Raw genomic sequence first — 15,357 nt, forward strand, 5'->3', positions numbered from 1 at the left:
TATGCAAAATAAGTTTTTTCTTGGACTCCCTATTCTCAATGGAATGATGTTTATAAACATCACCCATATTATAATAATCATTTCAAATATACTCGAATTCTGAAATTATCTGCAAATAATTGTATTAAAAAGTACTAAATACAGTAATCAGAAACTAAAACATGTCTCTTAACAGGCATGTATACAAATAACGATCTGAGAGCATTAAGATAGACAATCTATTAAAACATAAGTAGCCTTATTGAATTATTTAATGTTGGTCGAATATTCATGCGTTTGTACCACCGTCATTATCCTTGACTTACACGGCAGGATTTAGAAAATTTTGATGATTTTCTACTTGTTCATCGCTTTCATATTTTACTGTAGACGCGACATATGCATGTTTTACCGTGACGATTGCATACTCGTACAATTTTATTAATTTCGGCCCCGTGAGCAATTTATGAGGAGAATGACTCGACTTCATTAAGAGTTTACTGGGTAAGGTTTAATCCTTTTGAGTCCCACGGATGCGATATCAGGTCGGCAGAAGTTACCTCAAGTTTTTTTTATGCTATTTCGTAACAAGGGTATCTAAAGTCCCACGGGAATGACGTGCTAGAGGGGTAAACCCTTTGACCGCCGTCAATAGACGCGCGCGGCTACAGTTCAATATCAACCTGCGTGTATTGCGCCAAGGTTCACGATGACTCGTCTCACATGATAACCGTGGCGTTCAAAGGGTTAACCCTTTTAAGTTTGTTGGGGCATAGTACAAAGGGCGGGGAAGTAGGTTATCTTTATACAAACGCACCGCGCGCGGCTTGTATGTGTACGTCGCCGCACGCACACTCGAACAAAAGTCCCGACTTTTGTCGAGTCGCGCACTGAGAAACGGGTCGAGATTTTGTTTGAGTGCGCGTGTGGCGACGTATAGATACTATGGCGCACACATACAAGCCGCGCGCGGTGTGTTATATGAAAATAACCTACTTCCCCACTCTTTGTACTATGGTTGGGGTTAGGGTTGAGAGTTGCAAGATAATGACGATGGACCAAACGGCCGAATATGGTCGCAATGTTTTTTGTATGTCACTTTATTTATCCTTCATCCGAGGAAGTGTGGTCGTGCGGCCAGTGCGCGGGCTGCTGCTCCGGCGGCGGGGGCGCGGGCGCGGGCGCGGGCGGGGGCGGGCGCGGGTAGGCGTTGTAGATGCGCACGTGCGTGACGCTGCGTCAGTCCGCCTCGTGCTCGTGCAGCTGCGCCAGCAGCGCCGCGCGCCGCGACTCCAGCTCCGCGTCGCTCCACGCCGTCGACGACGCCGCCGCCGCCACCGCCGCTCTGTATATGACAGGACACATATAGCAGCCTGGGAGTCGTCCATTTTTAAAGATACGAGCGGATTTACGTAAATATTATACTAGAAGAAAGCCGGTTACTAGAAGTGTAGTCTAAGAAGAAATTGTACTTTTAATTTGACAGTCGGAGTAGGTGTCGCTGGACAACACCGGGTTATCGTTTATAACAAATTTAACCGCTGGTCGCAACTATGGCAGTTTTTCAAACTATGATTCACCTAATATGTAAACTTGCGACTATTACACGCTATAACAGCGTAAAAATGAGTGCTATACCTGTTCTTGTCCTTCTTGTCACGTTGCTCTGTCTTTTCCTTGGGCTTGCAGACTACGCGGTCAGGATTGGCGACGGGAGGCGGCGCTGTGCTTGCTCTTCATCATGCCTTACTAGCTTATAATAGTACGAGCAGTATACCTGTCCTTGTCCTTCTTGTCGCGCTTCTCTTTCTCCTTCTTGGGCACAAGCCCAACAAAGGCCCTACAAAGGCGTGCTCGGAGTCGGCGGAGGGGGAGGCGGGCACGCTGCGTCAGCTCTTCACCTTGCCTCACTAGCTTACAACAGTACGAGCAGTATACCTGTCCTTGTCCTTCTTGTCGCGCTTCTCTTTCTTCTTCTCTGGCTTGTAGGCGTGGTGGGAGTCAGCGGAGGGGGAGGCGGGCGCACTGCGTTTGCTCTTCACCTTGTCTTACTAGCTTACAACAGTACGAGCAGTATACCTGTCCTTGTCCTTCTTGTCGCGCTTCTCTTTCTTCTTCTTAGGCTTGTAGGCGTGGTCGGAGTCGGCGGAGGGGGAGGCGGGTGCGCTGCGTTTGCTCTTCTTCTTCTTCTGAGGCGGCGGTGACGAATCCGAGATGCCACCTTCCTCTGGGGACGCCGAACGCTGCACAGTAAAGTAATATTGATGCCCGCTAATTTACAAATTACGCTTTTATGATGTGAGTATGGGTGAGATAGTATAAGCGTTTTTCTGTTTATTAAAGAAATAAATACTCTACTCAAAGACGACTGTCAAGAAATGTATCGCCCTTCGAGGTGCATATCTCAATCGTACCATATTGTTGCAGGCGTAACGGCTACGGTGACCGATTACTTATCAAGGGCTTGTTTGTCGCTGACGAGATATTAAAAAATGTATTGAGGTGAGTACTCACAGGCGCGGGCTCGTCGCGAGGTTTCTTGTGCTTCTTCTTAGACTTCTTGTGTTTGCGCTCCTCCGAGGTCCAGGAGGCGGCGCTGGCGGCGGCCGGCGAGGCGGAGCGCGGCGCCGCGGCCGGCGTGCCCGAGCGCGAGCGCGACGGCGACTGCGACACGGCGCGACACTCAGTGCGGGGCCCGAGTGGATGCTCGAGTTGGGCGTGCAGCGGGGCGGGCGTGCGGCGTGCATGTTAAACAAATGCAAGCGTATAGGAGCGGCCTTAGTGCACGCTGCTCGAATCACTCGTGAGCCCGACGCCACGCTGCACGCCCCGCTGAACGCTCCGCTTCGAGCGTCCACTCAGGCTTTACACTAACGCGAGGCCACGACACGCACGCCCAGAGCGAGCAACGCTGGACGTTGACACTATTGGCGTATGGCGGTTTGCGCCAGCATCGAGCGTGCGTTTCGTGGCCCAGGGGTAACATTTGTATACTCTGTATCTTTATGTATTTGAATAAAAGTAAACAAACAATTTGTAAATTTTCGGGTAGTTATAATATTTATTGGTTAACCAACCAAATACAAAACCGCCTGGATCTGTCAGTGAACGACCAGACTTTAAACCTAAATTATTTATTCATGCAATGTTTTCATCTACCCCCAACTGGCATAAGGAGCCATTTGAGGGTAGATTTTGTTTACCTTTTGTTAAATACTTAAAAATACAGAATATAGATAACGGTACCGTTGAGGAGGCGCACACATTAACAAGTACTTCGCAAATGTATTAAATAACACTGTTCATGGTACGAGTGAAAGTATCATTATGTACTTGTCCCGTGTACTCTCGGGACTCGTACATAATGAATGACACACTTTTCGCACTCGCCATGAAATATACTATAGTAATAGGTACAAGTGCACAAAATAATCAATTTGATATGAGTGGAAAATTGTGTTATTGCACGTATCACACATCATCATTTCACCAATGCGTAAAACTGCCCATTTGAATCTGAAAAATATATCAAGATCTCAAAGGGTGCACTGGACTGTATTTCGAGGCTCGCCGGGGGCACGTCGCGCACTTTTTTTTAATGCGAGCCGATAAGTTTTACTTTGTGTACCTATATAATCCATTTAAAAAAGCATTTCCTGAGCATATAGCTTTAAAAATAAATAATTAATAATATTCAACGACTACTGGAGTGGCGACCATGGGGGGAGGAACGTCCTCGAAGTAGACCCCGGATGCGTTGGGACGATGACATCAAAAGGGTTGCGGGGAAGAAGTGGCTCCAGGTTGCAAATAACCGTGACGAGTGGCATAAAATGAAGGAGGCCTACACCCGAAGGGATAGAGAAGGGTTAAAGAGAGCGAGAGAGAGAGATTCGACAATCTTACACAATAGATTATTCCTTGATTTTGTGGGAACGGCACGACAATCTCACTGTAAAGAGAGAAACTTACCAGAGATTGTGAGTGTGAACGCTTCTTTTTCTTGGAGCGCTTGGCCTTCCGCGGCTTCGGGTGGTGGTAGTGCATGCAGCTCTCCTCCTGCTCATGTTGGAAGTCCTGTGAAACCATACCAAATTAAACCTTATTTAAATACTTTTAAACAACGTTCAGACTTCTTAAACAGTTACTTTCAGATTCTAAAATTATAGTTTGATTGTTGTAATTTGTCAAACCGATCAATAGATCTTAGAGAGAGAATTTTGAACTACAATAATAATTTTAGTTCAAAATTTAGTATTTAGTTATACTTATTGTATTTTGATAAAATGTATTTTATTTTTACATAAACCTTTTTTATCAATCATGTTGGTTAATATAAAGAAACGCCTTTTTCGTGTTTTGTCGTTGTACCAATAACAGTGCGAGGGGAAAATGGCAGTTACCTTGTATATCCTAAGACGATCCTTTTCATTGGGCACGGCGGCGAACTCCGGTGCCTTCAGGTCCAGTTTCTCCTTGACTTCGTCCCACGGGAGCTGGTGGTCCACGTTGGCTTCGCATAGTGCCAATTTGAACGCGCTTTCCGACCGACAAGTTTCGACCCTGTCGTTGTACCAATAACAGTATGAGGGGAAAATGGCAGTTACCTTGTATATCCTAAGGCGGTCCTCTTCATTGGGTACGGCGGCGAACTCCGGCGCCTTCAGGTCCAGTTTCTCCTTGACTTCGCCCCACGGGGCTGGTGGTCCACGTTGGCTTCGCATAGTGCCAATTTGAACGCGCTTTCCGACCGACAAGTTTCGACCCTGTCGTTGTACCAATAACAGTATGAGGGGAAAATGGCAGTTACCTTGTATATCCTAAGGCGGTCCTCTTCATTGGGCACGGCGGCGAACTCCGGTGCCTTCAGGTCCAGTTTCTCCTTGACTTCGCTCCACGGGAGCTGGTGGTTCACGTTGGCTTCGCTTAGTGCCCATTTGAACGCGCCTTTAGACCGACGACTTTCAACACTGTCGTTGTACCAATAATAGTGCGAGGGGGAAATGGCAGATACCTTGTATATCCTAACGCGGTCCTCTTCATTAGGCACGGCGGCGAACTCCGGTGCCTCCAGGTCCAGTTTCTCCTTGACTTCGCTCCACGGGAGCTGGTGGTCCACGTTGGCTTCGCTTAGTGCCCATTTGAACGAGCTTTCTATCTTCTTTTGGGCCTTTGATTCCTCTTTCATCTTCTCTTTGTTTCTGGCTTCAGCCTGTTATAGATTATTATTAAACGTGAAAGAGGTTAAAGGCGCAAAGATTAAGGTCGGTAAGTATGCGTATAAATGCCAGGCTTTGGAGTTTAAATTCCATGTTCTAAAGAATAAATAGAACGTACAAAAAATAATCTGTCAGTTGGCATCAATTCAAGCACCTACTGTGGTGTGCACGGGCAGCTTTGAGTTATTACCAGTGGTTAGTGTAACTACTGAGTTTTTTTTCTCTCAGTAGTCACCACCAAAATTTTGTTATCCATCAATTATTTATATTACAAGTCGATTACTCTTTCAGTAACCTGCCTTTAAAGTGATAAAAAAATAGTCTGTTTTTGACTGATTTGTGTGTTCGTTCGTATAATTGTGACGCTATTTATTGAAAGGGACCTTATTGTCGATGGCGCTTACGCCATTATCAACGACGCTCCTATATAAATACAACGCTGCGCTACGCAGTGCACCATAAGCGACCTCGACAAAATATCCATATTTCATAGGTAACGTCACAACTAATTCAATTTATCTACAATTAATAAGATAAATTTCATCCACACGTTAATTTCCCTTTTAGTACGTATTTTTTGCACTTGCATCGGTTTTAATCTTTTTCATCACTTTTAAGGCAGTTTACTGAAATACTAATCGACTTATAATTATTTATTAAAGCACTCTATATTCACACTAAGTATAGTAATTTCTACTGTTTTTATTTGTATTGAACACTAACAACCTTTTGGTGGTAACTAGTGGGCATAACCCGCAGCTTTTAATCCTTATTGAGGTGAGCCGTGGGCTTTTGAATTCAACTACCGTAGAACCTCGATTATCCGAAATAATTGGGATAGACGAAAAATAATTCACTCACTCAATCATTCATCAGTCAATCACTTTTGCATCTCGCTGATTAACGTTAAAATATAAAATACATACCCGCAAAAAAGTTCGGATTATTGAGGGTTCGCATAAAGTAAGTCGGCGTTCCGATAATGGGGTTGGCCGGTCGAAGTATTAAACAGATGGCGCCATCATAGCTTGCCCTGTCAATCCCTAGAATTGTGTCAAATTCTTGTTTTTTTTTTTGGAATTTTGTGACCTGGATTCCAGTACTTTAAGCCAAATCTCATAGAACAAAACTAGAGACAGGGGCAAGCTATGATGGCGCCATCTATGCAAACCTTTGACAGTTGCCAACCCCATTGAGGGTTCGGATAATCGAAGTATGTATAATCTTGGTTCTACTGTATGTAGGAGCCACAGACAGACCTTCTCTAGCAACGAGTTGTAGGTGAGCTTCACGTTGCCGGCGTCCAAGGCGGCAGACTTGCTGTCCTCGCACACCACGGTGGCGAACTCCTCGAAGCTCGTGTCCGGTTTCACTTCGAACTGCTTCTCCTTGAGGATCTCCTTGATGACTTTCTTCTCGTCGTGGAAGCGCGCCTTTAGGTTCTCAACGTAGAACTTGAATAGGTCTAGTGGGGTTGAACCTGTTTGACCTGGAATAAAGGGTTTGTAGGTGGGTAAAAAATTATTTGTCTGGATATAGTATTACCAGAATTGGTTGTAACTGAGAGATAAAATCTAAGAAAAAAAATTTTTCTTTTTTGACATCCAAAACAGATGGCGCTGTACTTTGCCATATGTTTTTCGGTCACTGAATTGTCAAACGTCTACTTTTGACAATCAGAGTTACCGCAAAATGTATGGAATATGGAGTGTAGAATTAAGAGGAGTGACATCTCCTATGGTAGAACTGTTGTGTGCAAGTGTCCAGCTGTTAGCTATAAATAATAGTTCCAAATCTCTCCAGAGTAGCGCTAGAGTAGCTAAGAACCTAGGCGCTATTGACAGAGTGAAGTGCGCTGTCTATGATTTGATTTTCTTGTTCAAGTATTCTAGATATTGTAGTACTTTTGCTACAGTTCTGCCTTTGGAGATTACCTTCCATAGCAAAATGTATGGAGTTGTACAGCGCCATCTTGTTTACCTGTCAAATTTGAAGCACGAAATTGGCTTAGATTTTGCGCATCTTAATCAATGTATCTTTGGTATTACTGACTTTTTGTAAATATATAGTGTCGGTTATGATTATAACGTAATTTCAAACAATTTTTCACTTTATTCTATTTCATATTTTTACACGGGGTGACGGTGTGCGTGCTATTTTTTTTATTATTAATCTTGCGTACCTAGCATAGCAGAGAAGCGCATGTCAGCCGAGATGACAGGGTACAATTCTACCCACAGCGACATGGACGTCAGTTTGCCCTCCTCATGTAGACTGTCCAGCAATGCCTGTTGGTTCAAACAATTAAGTCAAACACATTACAATACTTTGATGAAATGTTTTGTTACTAAACATGTTGTTATGACACCCGACATTTGGCGTTGTTATGGCGTATAATGGCATAAAATATAGAGCTTCTAAGAATTCTACTCGAGAGTTTGGTTGTAAATGACCAATTGTTTTAAGCATATGTTAAAAAATATTTTACTTCTCAAACATCAATTTTACACTAAAAGATTAGTTTATAAGCTAGATGCTAAGCACATATTTCAATATTCAAATGACACTAAAAAATAGTCATACCAAAAAGTTATCTCTGTTCTTCCTCTGCTGTCGTTTGTTTCTCTTTTTGAGCTGTTCTTTTTCTTGCAAATATTCGGCTTCCATGTTCTTTATGTGTTGTTCAAAAACTGTAGAAGACACAAGATTTTAGTCAAATACTATATATTTTTACCTATAGGCTTTACTTAATTAGGGTCTGTGTAAGTTGGTCCCTAAACATTAATGTATGTCTAGGTATGTATGCAGGATGCGCGGATTGGAACGTAAGGAGTGAACGAGTGAGTGAGAGAACGAACTATTGAATGAACGATGTGTGAATGAGAGATTATGACGCTGAGTGTGAAAGAGGTAGCAAAACGCTATGGGCCGACTTTAAATTGTAACCGGGGATTCGGGAGATTGATTTTGGACATACGATGTACGGCTGTGATTTTGTATGTATTTTATTGAAAATATAATATTTTTATAGTAATTTTGAGTTGTTTGCGTTCGCCCGACCGACATGTATAATAGAGAAAGCTCAATATGGCATTTCATCTCATACGATATACCATAGCAGTTATATCATACGATAGCAGTTTGAATATGAACCGAATCTAGTAGGTGACTTTATAATTTATAAAGTTACAAGTGTAATATTAAGGCGAGAGTGGTAGTGTAATATGTCGTTAATGCTATCCCGGTCTCACCTATAAGCGCGTCCTCCTTGTCCATGCCGAGCAGGCTCACGTCGTTCTTGAAAGCGGAGTTCTCCAACAAGAGCACTTGCGCCTCGCTCCACGTACTGCTGTATGTGATCTCGTTCATGTTCTCTAAAACCTACAACATAGGGATCAGTAAATGTGGTACGTGTACAGTACAGTACGTGGTCCCATTGTCCCACGACACGTGTCGCCACGACGTCGGGTGAAGTGCCGCGACGTTGCTCCGGCAACGTTGCTCGCTCGACCTTATGCGTCTTACATTATACATATATTTTGGACCCGGGTACGTCCTTAAACTACGTCCAAAAGAGAGGTATGGGCATTGTGAATTTCATCTCGCTTTGTGTGGTAGGGCACAGCCAGTGGATGTCATTCCAGATCTAGAGCGGAGCCCAACTGGGGAAGTACCTCCACCTTACAGAAAACCGCAGCCAAATAACACTAGACCCTACTCATAGTGTTGTGTTCCTGCCGGTAAGTAAGGTTGCCTGAGCTCAACGAGGGGGGGCGGGTTCAGGGTTGGCAACGCGCATGTAACTCCTCTGGAGTTGCAGGTGTACATAGGCTACGGAGACTGCTTACCATCAGGCGGGCCGTATGCTTGTTTGCCACCGACGTACTATTAAAAAAAAAAAAAAAAACATATGATGGCACCTGTCGTGGGACAAGTGTCCCTAGTCTATCCGTGGCTTTAAACGCAGGTACTCCAGCTGGCTTGACGACCGGTCTGGCCTAGTGGGTAGTGACCCTGCCTATGAAGCCGATGGTTCCGGGTTCAAATCCTGGTAAGGGCATTTATTTGCGTGATGAGCACAGATATTTGTTCCTGAGTCATGGGTGTCTTCTATGTATTTAAGTATTTATAAATATTTATATATTATATATATATCGTTATCTTAATACCCTCAACACAAGCCTTATTGAGCTTACTGTGGGATTTAGTCAATTTGTGTAATGTCCTTATAAAAAAACAAAACTCCAGCTGTAAGTGTGCGACTTTCAATCCGGAGGTTTCGCGTTCAAACCCCCGCACATACCAATAACTTTTTCTGAACTCATGTACATTTGATATTTACCAGTCTCTTTTCGGCGAAGGAAAACATCGTGAGGAAACCGGACTAATCCCAATAAGGCCTAGTTTCCCTGTGGGTTGGAAGGTCAGATGGCAGTCGCTTTCGTAAAAACTAGTGTCTACCCCAATTCTCGGCCTTTGATGCCATGCGGACCCATCGGATGATAGTGGTTGTCACGGCGATGACTGTGGCAAGTCGCCATGAGCATATAGAAGTAAGCATAGAAAGCTCACTCCATACATCAGTTTTAGTACCAAAACGTTTATTATTTTCGTAGTCAACATCTAGCATCGAGTAGCGGAATTATCAGTAGCGCTACTTGATACTAGATGTCTCGAGTGTCGTGACTCATTGTATTGCTGAACAATTTACAACTAATATTACAAGCAGAGAGAGTTGAAAATAGACTTTCTAATTAATCCGGGTTTTAGATGAAAGGTGTTGAGCATTAGAGTTTTCGTTCGTCGCAACAACTATTGTCAAGTAGCGGTACTGATAATTCCGCTACTCGATGCTAGATGTTGACTACGAAAATAATAAGCGTTTTGGTACCAACACTGATGTATGGAGTGAGCACTCTATGTACTTTTTCTCTATGACATGAGTGAGAGTAAAAATAAGAACAAGTCAATTTAGAATGAAATTTAGGATTGAAAGGCACTTCTATGATGCTAAAAAGATTTCACTCAATTTAATGTTTCCAACTATACACCGATTATACACTGCACAGACATCTGCATTTACTTACATCTGGCATAGCTAGGCTAGCCAAACCCACAGAAATGGAGATGGTTCTCCATTTCACTCCCTTAGGGCCACTTGCACTAACCCGGGCTTAGCTGGTTAAACCTGGAATTACCATGGTTACCAGTACAATTTGACACTGGATAAATAGTTTAACCGGTTAATCCGGGTAAGTGGGATGGTGCAAGTGGCGCTTAGGAGAGTATTTCTGTGTTAAAAAAATGTCCTATGTGCAATCTCTAGGCTATATCTAACTACTATGTGTTGTTTATACCTGTGCTAGCATTTTCATGTTTCGTTTCTTCAATGCCTTAGCTTCCTCTTTTTCGCGTTTTGCTATCGTAAAAATGCAGTCTTCAAAAATATCTCTACGATCTGACTCTGGTACACATCGCCATATCTGTAAAAATAGTCACATTTACACTACACATTATAGTTCCAATACAGAATGTATCTATTATGTACGTATTTAATAGGGAATATTACGCGAAACTGCGTAGGGGGCTCCACTACCACAATCCATGAAAATCTGAGGGTCTACCGTGAAACAAGAAAATCTAAATTTCGTTATCTAACCTCTATCATTCTTGCATAAAGCGATAAAGAAGCAGATAACTAAATTTCGATTTAAACAAACCGCCTTGATGCATCAATGGCATATTTTATTATCTGTGGAGACTTGTCAAAAAACAGTTTAAGGCACAGTATGTATAAGTTACTCTATGGTTTACGATACGATAACCACAGATTAGTATCGATAACTAACCTCTAGGTTGCTAAACATGTCATCGCATTTGTAATACTTTGTCATAGATGTCACACGGTCGCAACTCAGCAGGAATTCTTCAAGATTTTCGCGATTTTTCTTTGTTTTTAACCTGGAATAAAATAAATAAAAAATTATATTAATTTTATGACAAAATGTAGTATGTATATATAAATCAGTTAAGTTATTGTATATACCTTAATTCTTCTCTCTCATCTTTAATCTTCTGTGTTTTGTATGCATTAAAAGCTTGTTTTTTCTCGTTGAGTTTTTTAAATATGGCATACCGCGGGTCTTTTGATATGATTTTCACGCATTGTTCCCATGTAGCGTTTGAAGAAATATTCTGAAACATGGTGTAAATAATATTTATTATTTTAATTCTTCTCGGGTCAGCGGTGTTGGGTTAGAGCCGGCGTAGCTTTATTTGATGTTCATAAGCGCATTATAATATGCCTACTTGAAAATAAACTATCTTTATCTTATCTTATTAATGTATATTAACCTCTCACTTCTCACCATTGTGATATTCCCATCAGCATAGAGAATCAAAGTTTAATTATAAATTTGAAATTTCATGGACGCTTTCTGCATTTTTATGTTTTTTATTTGATTTATTTATTTATTAGAGATAAATCACAAATTACATAATATTTGATCAAAAAGCATTGTTAAACCAGAATAGCTTGTCTTGATACTCCATTCCGCAGAATCTAAAAATATATATTTGAATCTGAAGTAACCAATATATACAGTGTCGGTAAAGTTTTAGAAATGTATCTTTACTTACTTTATCTTTGAGCAGTTCTTTGAAAGCCTCAATAGCTTCTTTCTTGTCTTTGTACTGCGGTTCAGCGACGGCGTCGGCTGCTTCTCCCGGGGCCTGAGCTGGTGACGCTACATCTTCTGGCTCAACTAAAAAGAGACAGACCATGTACAGCAGATGTAGGAGGGATACAATCTTCAAACAAACAGGGGGCCTATCGAGAAAATCGAAATTTCGTTATCTGCCGCTCTATTGCTCTTGCATATTCGGAAGATAAAGAGGCAAATAGAAAACGGACGAACGAAGTAGTTCGCGGCAGGCGCTCTGTACTGGTCATGTATGTAAGCCTCAGTCTGCAGTCTAAATGCCAAATGCCAAAGTAACCGTTAAACAATAACATGCAGCTGAGAGACCATTGAGGTGAAATGATTGCTATCCTATTTGTTTCAACAACACGTTATGATTTTGACGGAGGGATAGTGCGATTGCCATCGAACGGGCGGAGTTGGAGCGTATCTCACATTAATTGTACGGCCGCAATTACGCGGACGGCTTGACGGACTCCATCGCTTCTGCCATACATAATGTATAGTATAGGCACATTAAAAATGCGCTTCGGTGCAGCTCGACTCAGCCGTCGGTCGGAATCGTACATTAATCTTTCCCCATGCATTTGACAGAAAACTTTAATAAATAAAAAATAATTAACATTTGGGGACAATCTTACACAGATCAACTTAGCTCCAAACTAATCAAAGTTTGTACTATGGGCACTATGCGCCGATATACATACTTATATAGATAAATATATATTTAGATACATAGATAACATCCATAACTCAGCAACAAATATTTGTGACAAACACACAAATAAATGCCCTCGCTGGGATTCGAACCCAGGACATCCTACTATGGCTCAATACTGACTAGGCTATGAGGCAAATACTGTGTTAAAATTAACTCACTGTCGTCTGGTATAGGTATAGAGCCGACAATAGAAGGGTCTATAGCCGCGAGGGTCTTGGCCATGGCTTCATCCAGGGCCGAGCTGCCAGTGCTGGGCACTGCTGGAGACCCTGGCAGGGGCACCTCTCCAGGAGGCAGGTCTCCATTCAAAGCTGCTCTGTAATGCCAAATTATCAGTGTCATGTAATAAAAATTGCATGTTATCAAATAACTAATCCAACTAATCCCGTATAAAATGCCTACTTCTCTATAATAAATTAAAATTACACACTACACTAATGTCTAATTTCTATGCAAATATGACATAAATTTATATTGATACTCCCTCACTTCCTTTTGTCTAAGCAGGTTGCTATGAAAGTCATAAAAACTATTTTTAGAGAATTTAAATTTAATTTCAGATGAATACTTTTAAAACTTACTGCGCAGCTTCCTCTGCAGCAATCTTATCTTTAATCTCCTGCAGCTCCGCAGGCACAACCCAACTGGACTCTTTGGTCTCAATGTTGTGGTAGTAAAGCCGACCAGCATCTGTTGTATACTCTTTCCACACACAGGCAGAAAGCAGTTTCTAAAAACAATTTGTAAATTTTACATGTCATACATTTGTTTCATTGAAATATTATATGTATAGGTAAGGACACTGGGTCAGCAAACTTTTCAGTTCAGAACAAATCACCAGTTTTAGGAAGCTAAAAGAGTGACAAATGTTGTTTTCAGTTGTTGACAAACTCTCAAGGATTAATTTCTCCAAAGATACCCTTATCGCCCGCAGTTTGCCAGACCCTGGGTTAGGCCAATTAAAGAGAAGGATGTATTTGGGTTATGGAGGATAACTTTGAAATGTATGATAAATCCGAAAATGGACAATGATATGAGAGAATTATGGGTGATGTTCAGAATTACCCATAGTTCTGAATATCTCACAATTCCTACATTTGGAAGTGATCTAGAACTACCCAAAAACATTTTAAAGACTTCTACTCTATACAACTCATAATAGTCATAATGTATTGAATGAATGAATGAATGATTGTTTATTTGTAGAATATGGGTTACAATAAGTTGTAACACATATAATTCCATGTGTTTGACATATAATTTTATGTATACACAATATTTTCACTAATATAAATGGAATATCAAAATCAGGAGTTGTGGTAAATACCTCAGCAGGAGTCTTCAGATCATCCGGCTTTTCCCAGAGGCTCTGCTTAGACACAGAATTGTAATAATATGTTCTGCCATCTGGAGCCTTGTGCTCGGACCAGGGGCTGGTGTGGTTGGAAATGGGAGCAATTTCTGGTGCTGGGGCAGTTAGATCCTGTAATTTTGTGAAAATATTTACCATAAATCCTAAGATAACAAAAAAATTGCTAGAATTAAAAATTGCTAGAGCAGCGAAGGCAACGCGGTGACTTAATAGAAACATACAAAATACTTACAGGACACTACAACGTACCCGCATTGAGTGATATTTTCACTCGGAATATGTGTGACAGACTGAGAGGACATTCTCTGAAGCTGACACGGACGCAGAGTAGTAGCAACTCAAGACGACACTTCCTGTCTAACCGCGTAGTGAAAGTGTGGAACAGTTTGCCCGAATCCGTAATCAGTGCACCCTCAGTGAATTCTTTTAAAAATAGACTCGACAAACATTTTATAAATGGACAAAACACAAGTGCAGGACATTGATGTGCACATATCAGCTATAAGCTGCCTGTGCATTCATAAATAATAATAATTATTATTATTTTATATCTGATTGATGAGAATTGATATAGTATACTATTACCCACTGTTCAAGGTTCCACAAATTAAAAAAAATCTGTATGAGACAATTAAACTCACAAAGAATGGCTAAAGTCTTGACATAGTACTGTTTTGAGAAATGTTTACCATTAACATATATCTCTTTGTGGACCCAAGTGTTGCACATTGAAGGTTTCTTAAAATTTCTGTTCAATCTAATTGAAGTTCAATGTAACCTCAAAAATAATAGTAATAAATAGTGTGGCCTTACGGGTTTAAATGGTGGAAACCCCGGTGGAGGCATCGAGAACGGAGGTATCATAGGTGGAAAACCCATAGGAGGAGGCATCGCAGTCATCGCTGGAGTTATCCCGGGCACCGGGGGCATCGCCACTTGCGGCGGCATCGGGGGCGCTAGCCCGCCTAACATCGGCGGCGGCAACAGCGGCGCCGCTGCCATCAAACCTGGCGAGCTAGTGCCGGTGCTTGACGCGTCCTTCAAGTAAAAAGTTACACAAAATCGGCATTAGAAACAGATAATCATAAAAGCACACCACTCGAAAACATGGTGGGAAATCACTTACCATTTTAGTAAAACGAACTATAAGGCTTTAGCTTTCTTAGCATGTGATCTCAAAATAGTGAACTGTGTAGGAAAAAAATAATTTCATGCGGTTTCTATTTTGCTTTGTTGTGGGATTGAAACCGAAACGTCAAGCTGAAAGTTGACGGTCGATTTGCACCACAGATAAATAAGTAAAAATACCAATTAACAGATAATAAATACAGACTCCATTCCATTGGCAATTTGGTTTTATATTGT

At 41.6% G+C, this 15,357-nt stretch overlaps 1 protein-coding gene across 1 annotated transcript; it reads right to left on the reverse strand.

The window, feature by feature from the left end:
- Positions 1-870: 870 nt before the first annotated feature.
- On the reverse strand, positions 871-15,275 carry LOC133534843 (pre-mRNA-processing factor 40 homolog A). The gene is made up of 18 exons (XM_061874134.1): positions 15,119-15,275; positions 14,806-15,030; positions 13,948-14,103; positions 13,202-13,350; positions 12,779-12,936; positions 11,838-11,962; positions 11,245-11,393; positions 11,048-11,159; positions 10,556-10,681; positions 8,450-8,579; positions 7,782-7,888; positions 7,381-7,486; positions 6,458-6,687; positions 4,994-5,191; positions 3,952-4,056; positions 2,494-2,643; positions 2,059-2,222; positions 871-1,324 (listed from the first exon to the last, which is right to left on the reverse strand). The coding sequence occupies exons 1-18, from the start codon at positions 15,119-15,121 to the stop codon at positions 1,219-1,221; spliced, it is 2,499 nt and encodes an 832-aa protein (XP_061730118.1). The 5' UTR covers positions 15,122-15,275; the 3' UTR covers positions 871-1,218.
- Between the last annotated feature and the right edge of the window lie 82 nt (positions 15,276-15,357).

This window comes from Cydia pomonella, chromosome 2 (assembly GCF_033807575.1).
Source record: "Cydia pomonella isolate Wapato2018A chromosome 2, ilCydPomo1, whole genome shotgun sequence".
In the NCBI taxonomy this organism is placed as follows: domain Eukaryota; kingdom Metazoa; phylum Arthropoda; class Insecta; order Lepidoptera; family Tortricidae; genus Cydia; species Cydia pomonella.